This window comes from Aspergillus nomiae (genome assembly GCF_001204775.2).
Source record: "Aspergillus nomiae NRRL 13137 chromosome Unknown contig00335, whole genome shotgun sequence".
Classification (NCBI taxonomy): Eukaryota; Fungi; Ascomycota; class Eurotiomycetes; order Eurotiales; family Aspergillaceae; genus Aspergillus; species Aspergillus nomiae.
Window position 1 is genome coordinate 27,382 of NW_015378390.1, and position 9,600 is coordinate 36,981.

Genomic DNA, 9,600 nt, shown 5'->3' on the forward strand with positions numbered 1-9,600 from the left:
CAACCCATCCCTAACTTCCATTATTATTTCGACAAATTACATTAGGCAGCATTCAAATCTAGCATCTATATACTAGTTCCTTGCTGTTCTATGTATCTACTGCAATACCAATGCGTTGCTAGTAAATATGAAGTCCATAGCGAAGAACTATAAAGCTCGTCGAGGTCTATATTCATGAAGCACTGATCTGCATCTCATTCTCTCTCTATCTCGAAACTCTTACGCTGAAATATCCAAATCAACGCTCTTCTTTGATAAGTATTGCGATTGACGAACCCGAAACACTAAGACCTTGGATAAACCGAAATCATGGCTTTCCCGAGTAAAACACTCCATAGCTATTTGAGAAGAAGCAGGCAAACCGGGGCCAGGGGGAAGAACGTGCCAAGGTATACGGACAGTGCCCACGTAGCATTAGCATAATGCTATATAATGAGTACAGCCGCTCAGACAATCAAGGCGCTTCTCGATGGCGTGTATGGCTGGAGTCTAAACCTGAACCCTCGCCAAAGAGCCAGTCAGCTTCCCGACAATACCTAGCTTCTCTACCATACGCGCCAATCTCGCTGCCCCAACAGATGACGGAGGCATCTACAATATCAGCTATTACACGTTCTATCGCTCCCAGTACACTCCAACCAATCGTTCCCGCAATCAGCCCGACCACATAGGCATATACGCTGCCTCTAATAACACCGCTACCGCTCGCCACACCTAGGTCACGAGCAGTAGTCACCCAACCTCCAAACCCAAGAGCCAGAGACATCATGAGTCGTGCAGCATGGAGGATCAGTTTTGAAAGTCGATAGGGCAGGAGAGGCGTCATATTTTCGTGTGATTGTGAATAGGACCGAGGATGAAGTGAGGAATTGATTATCGTAGACGAAAGAGTCGTCATCCGGGCAAGACTTCGAGCAGACACAATCAGCGGCTGTGAATGTATTGCAGCATATGTGAGTGCAAGAGGATCTGTGAGTGTTGTGACTGGTGTGGGTACAACGGAGTAAGCGAACAAGCTCAAGACAGAGGTCACACGACTCGGGAGTAAGAGAAGAGGAAGTCGAACAAGGAGTGCACTTAATCTGGACAAGCAAATCGTGCCAAATAGAGCCGTGAGCGAATGGACAATTGCTGCCCAAACAATCTGTCTTGATGTCGGGGTAGGACTTGCAAGCCTGTGAAAGTACCACTGGCTCACTGTAGCAGCTGTAACTGCACGTTGAATGCCGGCGATGACTCCCAGTGACCAAACATAGACGAGAATGAAGTAGACCCCGAGCCACCAACTACTGAAACTGATGATGAAGCGACCCGGTCCCATTATGCTTCCTCCTAGGAATACCCGCGTGAACATAAGCATCCACAACCATGTCCATGAAGCGACGAAGACGAGAATACCAAGACCAAGGATCAGTAGCTCCGGGTTTGTGGCGAGGATCCGACATGCAAACTCGAGGATTCTGATCGCTTTACCTATAGCATGACGACCCCGGATTACATTATATATCCACACGCTAGCTATAATGAATGGAGCAATGGATCCCCATCTCATTGCTTTATCCTGTATGCTTGTTCCATGCCAGGCTCCTTTGAAGCTTGAAACAAATGGATAAAGAGAGAAGGAATATAAGATCACGGGAACAGCGACAATGATCACGTATACCAGTTGGCGTATGTAGGACCGCAATAGTGCCAGCCAAATCAGTGAGGCAAAAACCGAGGTAACAGTATAGGAACCAAGCAGATAGAACGAGGAGTGAATGGTCAAGTATATCGTGTCGCCCCATGTTGATTTATTTCCCGAGGGAGCGGAAGTATGGAGATAGACTAGGAAAGAAGTAGCGAAAAGGCAGGCGATAGATATCAAAAAAAGTTGACCCCAGAAGACATCGTGCATGGGCGGTTCGGTTCTTACCGGGGCAAACGAGGCTTGAACAGGGTCCGCGGGACTTAGTGGCCGGGGATCATTTATTAACGGTTGCCTGTCTGTTTCCATCGGCATGAAAAATGAATCTATGCCAAAATTGCCCTTCCGTGGTTGAGACTGCCCCCGAAATCGTTGGATGGAAGGAGGGTTGTCATCACCTGTCTCTGAAGAATCGGTTCTATTACCATCCAACGCGGATTGCAGGCTATCTTCGAGGTGAACGTCAACTAGGTTAGCTCTAGCTCTGACATTGTATCCGTCTCTGAGTGGTCCATCGTCAACATCAACAGCCTCGACTTCTTTCTCAGCAGTCACATCTCGTTCCCCGTGATAGGATTTCCCAGCACGCCAGGAGCTCCTAATTCCTTGCACCTTGCCATGTATTCCATATATAGATGTTCCATGGTCTTCGACTCTATTTGAATGGTCATCATCTTCATCGATCTCCGAAGAGGCTTTCAGATGACTACTGCCAAAATTTCGCCTTGATTTCTGGAGGGCATAGAAGTCGGCAATCTCACGCTCATGCTCTGCTTCATCATCGTCTTCACAAAAGTCATCAGTGGCACTGTAGAAAAGAGGCGCAGGCTGGGCCAAGTTTCGAGAACCAAGAGGAAGGTTAGAAATCTGAGATGCCGTTGGGTGATACGGGTCAAGGGCTGCCCGTTGCAGAAAGGACCGCGAGGATGGAAAGCGGGAACTTCCTGGTTGCTGCATTAGACGCCCATGACCTTTCCTGCGTGTTTCGTCAGACTGAGGAAGTAGTCGTGATTGTGACTGGGCGAGGAAGCGAGAGGCATCTGTGTGATGGTGAGCGATGGACCAAGAAATTAGGTGTAGATAGTGACGACTCTATAACTCTATATGGCACATACATTCCGAGAACATCTCTAACTAACCCCCGATGGAAAGCCAATTTGCGGTATAAAGCTGCTGCTGCTCGAGTGTCCTGAATGTTGCTCGTTCGAATGTCGATATGGAAGCGGTGAGCTCCAATAGATTTAGTGATAGTTTCAGAGCCAGTGGTACGTGGAGGCTGGCAAGGAGAACATCTGGGAAAATATCTACCCGAGAGTAACTTGCTCGGAAATTGTACGACAAAATGGAAGGGGGAAATGGAAGCCTTTGTAAGGCATAAAGTGAATCAGTAGTACCTACTAGGGAGAAGGTGCAAGCGTCATAAGGCAAGGTCATGGTGATAGATGACTCAGCTTTCGGGAGTGTCTCCACTTAAAGGAACCTAACGCCATGGGTTCCGGAAAGAACCTTTAAACTAACTGTACTCCGGAGTATATCTGGTTTTGTTCCGGAAGCTCTAGATAGTAGTATCTACTCCAGATACTCCGTTCACGGATCTACTATGTACTAGTCTACTAAGTACAATGAGATGACCCACACAGGTGATCCACAGTGCTTGGCAGATCATATATATTCATCTCGCAAGGCTGTGTTGGTCACCCATTTATTAATTATCACATGGCGAGGTTCTGTATGGATCGTAACAAAGTATCATGGCAGCTCATTGTTTTCTGATTATATTGTATTAAAATGACCAGTTTTGGAAGAAAAAAAAAAGAAAAAGAAAAAGAAAAGACCACACTATCAAATCAGTTTGTTCGAGTCATGATCAGAAGTTGGATGTTATGCCTAAGAAGAGCAAGAGTCAGCAGTTAAATGACTTAGCGTGGAGTTCGGTAAAGGGGATTGCTGTGTCCGTCTAATCACGTGTACGACGAAGGCTGCCGCCCCATACCAGACCTATCAGGAGAGGAAAGCTCTGAAAAGCCCGCTTCCACTTGTGTGTTAAAGAGCGCCTCAGGCAATTCTCATATGACCCATATAGGGCTAGGACGATTTCCTTTAAAGTCTCTAGTGCCACTTCAACGGTGTACTTCTTTTAAACCCTGTCTCGGTAGTTTTAGCAACGGTTTTCGGAGCATGAGTCTCAGGCACCTGAGCTGGCGGATATTAGTTAATCAGGAAACAACTATCTTCAAAACTAGAGTCCGCTGTATCCATGTCACAGCCATGGGATTACATCGCTAAGCTTGTCTGTATTGGTGACTCTGGGACTGGAAAGTCTAGCGTAAGTGTCTGATCGCCCTTTGAATGCCGGAGCTCGATCATGCTGATCCTTGCTGTAGTTGACTATTCGGCTTTGCGAAGGACGCTTTTCATCTTCCCACGATGTGACCATTGGTGTGGAGTTTGGTTCGCGTATTGTTCCAGTTGGACCACCTGCTTCAAAGGCCCTAAATATAGAACCAGACACCAAGCCTCGCAACCGTTCCTTTTCGTCGCCAGTAGCTCTAGATGCCGCAGAGGAGCCCATCGTCTCCGGTTTACCTACTCCCCCACGAAAAATAGCTGAGTCTCAGAAAAAGATGAAGCTATCACTTTGGGATACAGCAGGTCAGGAAACGTACAAATCGATCACGCGGTCTTATTTTCGTGGTGCCTCTGGTGCTCTGCTTGTGTTCGATATAACGAGACCATCTACGTTTACTTCATGCACACAGTGGTTGCAGGATTTGCGACAAATTGCGGAAGAAGGAATTGTAGTCATCCTGGTCGGTAACAAAAGCGATCTGGCCGGTGATGATTCGGAACGGAATCAGAGGCATGTTACGAGGCGAGAGGCGGAAGAGTGGTGCCGCATGAACAACGTCGTACGCTACGTTGAGACCAGTGCAAAGTCTGGTGATGGCGTCGAGCGTGCGTTTCTTGAGGTCGCCGAGAGAATCTATCGAAATATCGAGGCGGGCAGGTACGATTTGAATGATCGCAGAAGCGGAGTGAAGGGCTTCGGCGCTACCGGTGGGGGTAACACTAGTGTCCCGACAACTGTCACTCTAGGCTTGAACGATGCGATGCGCAGGGGCGGAAATGCATGGGCTGGAAACTGTTGTTGAATAGATCTCGGAGTGCGCCCACGACTGCGATAATCATGATTGTACAATGCTGCCTGATATCAGCGAGAAGTCTACTAGGTTACCCTTTTTAAGACGTAATCCTCAATGCCTGAGCTAGGCATTAGGAGAGTTTAAAACTTCCTAAAAACTACTGATAGAGATTAATAATCCTTCCGCATTTGACATGGTAAATTACAGACTTCATTGATATCGCCGACATGGCCGATGATGTGCTACATAAACCATAGTCAAGGTACCTAGTAATTTAATAGCAATACAATGGAAGCAAGAGGGACTGAAAGCAGCGGTAGGGCGATAATAAAGAAGGAAGGTAAGACAAAGTATAGGGAGACAAAAGAGGAAAGAAAAGTAGACAGCAGGAGGGAATGACAGAAGAGGCAAGGTGTTTTAATTGGCGATGCGCCAGCCGCTCAGCCAGTCCAAATGACCCCACTGTTGACTTGAACCTTCAATGCCAAACACAATCACGCGGAAGTGCACGAACATTCCAACTATGATAGCATAAAGTAAAGAATAGATCATCCAGCTGGATTTAACATTCATTGTTTGCGTGAGCCAGTCAACACAGAAGCCAAAGGTAAGAATGGCGTAGTACAGTGCTGGGTAGTAATGATGAACATACGTCACTCTTCCCATGACAATAAAAGGCAGATAATGCAGAATCCATCCAATGACTGGGTACAAGCCAGAATAATGGATATGGTTAATATCTGCCTGGGAAAGCTCATTGTAGCCTCGCTGCCAGCGCACGAGATACCATAATACCAAGAGCCCAAAGACTCCAAGGCTAATTGTACTTCCCCAGTAAACGAATGGGTTGCCAAGGAGATAGTATTTGATCGTATTGTCGTCCCAGGAGCACATCCGGAGCCCAACATTAAGTATAGGCCACTGCCAAAATTTTGAGGCGAGATCATCTTGCTTATCTGGGTCGGGAACCAACGCATTGTTGGATGTCATCATAGCAACATTCAAATGGATGAAGTCTTTCATGAAAGGCGACTTATAGGATCCCGGATCACCCGGTGGAACTGTATAATGGATGGTTAATATCCTTTCCTCTGTAAATGCATGGGGCTCAAAAATTGAAACTTACGCCGATCGTTAGCATGAGACTCGACATTCCAGTGTGTGTAAACATCGCTCGGTTTGTTCTCCTTCACGCATGTGGTTTCAATCTGTTTGAAGCCCCATTGGGGGAGATTAACGTTGCCTGCTCGTAAATAACAACCCAGGACAGGATGTCGCAAGCGAAAAGCAGTGGTAAGAGTCCTGATTTTACTTCTATCCTTCGATGCAACATCATCAACAACCTCAACCAACCAATGATCTTTATCATCACCGATAGTGATATTGCCATAGCATGAGACTTCGTAGTGTGACTTGGTAATTGGTGCAGAAATAACATGAGAGTGCAAATTTCGGCCTGTCTGTCCATGAATAAGACGAATGACATCACCATCACCTACAAACTTTAGAGGCGCACTCGGATCATACTCTGGCTCGCGGCGGCTTGGGTAGATGAACCAGTCGTTGTTGGCGTCCTTGTGGTGATAACAGGTAACCTGTTGCTGGGTGGACCCCTCAGGGTATGTCTGGATATGCGAATGGAGAAGCCCACCGCCGTAACCCATGTTCTTCAGTGTGACTCTAGAACCAAGAGCAATTTCCAGGGGGCTATCTTTCCCGACCTCAGTTCCTCTCAGATTAGCCTGGAAAAGTGAACTCATTTGGGCGTCGCCCGGTCCACTATTTTCCAGAACCAAGAAATGCAGGTAGAATGAAAATACATAAACCAAAACGGGTATAATGATCAGCCCCACCACACGAGCCATGAGATGCTTGGCAAGGACGACCTGGGAGTGGGCTTAGCAAAACATTCGAGCTACTGATTCCTTCCATAACTGACCTCTGACATCTTTAGATCGCCAAATTTGTTCCATAGATCCTCGATCGTATAGAGGCCTACAAGCGCTGTGCAAAAGAAGCCTACCCACTTCACACTGCACACACAGCCAATGCTTATCCCGGTCAGGAATAGCCAGGCAAACCACTCAATAGAGAAACTCGCATGTTGTAGTCGGTGAAACTTTGCCCAGCAGAAGGTGGTAGTGAACGTGAAACAGAGCAGCATGGAATCCAGTAATATAAACCTTGAGATGGTTGCGTATGAGTTATCAAGGAGCACCATCAAACTCACGAGCCAGATAGTAGCTCTGCGAAAGCCAAGTTCTCGTGCTGTATAATAAGCAAGTGGCACGCACGCGACGCCGAATGCAGCGTTAAAGACGCGCATAAAAGTATAATTGACTTCTTCCGGATATTTATCACCGGATTTGAACTCGAATGACCCATTGTAACCGGCAAGATAACCCGACAAGCCGACAAGCATTTTCCCCAGCGGCGGGTGTACGTCGAAGTAGAACTCACGTTTCAAGTAATGTGACCCAAACTTGCCAAAGCTAAACCTAGGGTAAGAAACTGGGCCAACACAATACGACTCATTAGGGTTTATGTTTCTCTTACTGCGCTTCATCCCAAGTCACGATATTCGAGCGACCAATCCGGTACATGCGAGTGAAGATAGCTACAGCCGTCAACAGAATGGGCATTATCAGGGGTTCCCAATTATCTAGGATGGAAACTGGTGAATTGGACTACAGGCCAATCCGACTAGCGTTAGTCCTTGAGCACTGTATTTTCAGGGCGCTAGAATTGAAGGGAAACATACTTTAGGCTTGCTCTCCTCCGTGCCATCGGGTTTCTTTCTAGGCCCCTCAGTATGCGGGACATTTCGGCGCCGTATATCAGAGGCTAAATTCACACCGGTACTTGATGCAGAGTCCATTTCCGCTATAGTGGAGGACCCCTCCCTGTGAGTTTCCGGTTTAGTAATGAGGGGAGGAAACGGCGTATATCCGGTGAGAAGGATCGAAGTATTGGCCAAGACGTAGTAATAAAAAAGGGAAAAGAAAAGAAAAGAAAAGAAAAAGTGGTGGAACGAAAGGAAATACTGAACAAGAAAGGGTAATTGGGTTCAACAATAAGACAGTCTCATATCCGATACCATAACATGGAGTTAACTCCGTGAATGCGAGATAATGGGAGGTCGTGTCTACAGTTCTCGTGGACAAGTGAATCAATTTCGGCGAATTGAACAAAGTGGAGGAAAATAAAGGATCGAATGTAGAGAATAGAAGAAGAAGCCACAAGAACAGTCAAATGATTAGGGGGGACAGGGAAGGCATTGGAAATGAAAGACGACAACACTTTTCAAATGCAGGAGCAGTGGTGTAGGTAGTGGAAGCAAATGGAGAGTTGGCCTGGACATAACACGGAAAAACCGGCGCGGTCGTCCTAAGCTGCGGCCCCGCTTAGGCCACATTTAATTCCGGCCATCGGTTCTGTACTAATATTATCGATCACAAATCTCTCCAGTGTAAAAGAGAGGTGTTGGAAGAACTCTGCAAGCTAAAACCAGATGATATGTAGCATTATAGCAGTACATTCTTTCAAATGGAAATCTTCTGTCCTTAGGGCCATGTCACACTTACAGAGTCTATCTTGCAAGGCTCATCTCACGCGAATATTTACAGTGATTGTCGTGCTGCCTGGAAGATATAAAGACAAAGGAAGTAGACGATATTCCATACCACGTTACTAGTTATGTACTGTTCTAAGTACGGTGTACTCTAGCAGTGTTGGTCCACGGTGTAGACACACAAGACCGATGGAGGTCTAGAACATTACTAGTTCGGTGTAGTATTTTGCATAATGCCTATTAGAAGTTTCCCTGTGGCCAAACAACTGTCACTCTAAACATCTAAATAAACTGCTCAGATAGTAATATAATTCTACCTACAATAAAGGTTATTCATAAATGAATAAGTACTTGAACACACTGTGAAGATACTACAGTAGTACTACTACATACTAGCAGTAGTAAGGTACTAGGAGGTACCAAGATCAATGCTATCAAAATCCATCTCTTATTGGCTTGATTGACGTTGCTCTACGCCACTAGATCACAAATGGGTTAGTTCAGAAACCTCAGTCAGGGCTCTGATCTTTAAATACTCTGTACTGTCAACTCAGTACGCGAGTCGGTACGCTTGAATCAACATAACTTAGCCTCCATCACGCCTCCTTCCCGCACCTCCTTGTCTTTCTTCTGCATATTGTATGGTTCTGTAGTACCCAGCATGAAGTAGAGATAGACTACCTCCCATGCCTGGCGACAGGAAGAAATTCATATCATAAATCAACACTGCTGTATACTAGAAAACATCTCTTATGGGTTGGGAGAGGATAGCAACTGGGGATTGAGTCATGAGGCGTAGAGTCGCCAGCTTGGTCAGGCTTGCTTTGTGCTGTTCGATCAACTTGTCATTTTTACCAGTCTTGGATAAATTCCTCCTGCAGTGGTTTGAAAGCCTCCACCGTCATCAATGCTGTGATGTTATCCCAGCAGATCCTCCAGAGAAAAAGTCCGCATTAGGTCTAGCTCTACATTATGCAAACTTGGTCTATATAGACCAATCATAGCGCAGGCATCTCGAGAAAAGTCGCTTGTTGTGGGTCCATTTATGGACATAACTACTTAGTACCTAGGTAGTACCTATGGACTACTACCTACCGTAGATAGTAGTAGTAGCCGATAGAGGTTCTAACTAATGTTTAATAATATTATCTATACATAGCTGTAATATATATATTTAGTACTTTTTCTCACTGATATAC

General features: G+C 46.0%; 3 protein-coding genes across 3 annotated transcripts; 1 reads left to right on the forward strand and 2 right to left on the reverse strand.

Moving 5' to 3' along the window:
• Positions 1–454: 454 nt before the first annotated feature.
• ANOM_008991 (uncharacterized protein) lies at positions 455–3,121 on the reverse strand (the record flags this gene model as incomplete). Its single annotated transcript, XM_015554247.1, has 2 exons — positions 455–2,727; positions 2,827–3,121. The coding sequence occupies 2 exons, from the start codon at positions 3,119–3,121 to the stop codon at positions 455–457; spliced, it is 2,568 nt and encodes an 855-aa protein (XP_015403473.1).
• A 625-nt stretch (positions 3,122–3,746) lies between these two features.
• On the forward strand, positions 3,747–5,001 carry ANOM_008992 (secretion related GTPase SrgD). Its single transcript, XM_015554248.1, has 2 exons — positions 3,747–4,013; positions 4,072–5,001. Exons 1-2 carry the CDS (start codon positions 3,945–3,947, stop codon positions 4,837–4,839), a joined length of 837 nt encoding a protein of 278 aa, XP_015403476.1. The 5' UTR covers positions 3,747–3,944; the 3' UTR covers positions 4,840–5,001.
• Positions 5,002–5,247: 246 nt separating this feature from the next.
• On the reverse strand, positions 5,248–7,708 carry pmt2 (protein O-mannosyl transferase; the record flags this gene model as incomplete). Its single annotated transcript, XM_015554249.1, has 5 exons — positions 5,248–5,891; positions 5,957–6,716; positions 6,770–7,328; positions 7,387–7,517; positions 7,592–7,708. 5 exons carry the CDS (start codon positions 7,706–7,708, stop codon positions 5,248–5,250), a joined length of 2,211 nt encoding a protein of 736 aa, XP_015403475.1.
• Between the last annotated feature and the right edge of the window lie 1,892 nt (positions 7,709–9,600).

What these genes read in the sequence shown, in the direction of transcription:
- ANOM_008992 (XM_015554248.1), top strand. Translation starts at nt 3,945, where the DNA reads ATGTCACAGCCATGGGATTACATCGCTAAGCTTGTCTGTATTGGTGAC. An exon ending in CTGGGACTGGAAAGTCTAGC is followed by an intron (nt 4,014 to 4,071) that starts GTAAGTGTCTGA and finishes TCCTTGCTGTAG; the next exon opens with TTGACTATTCGGCTTTGCGA.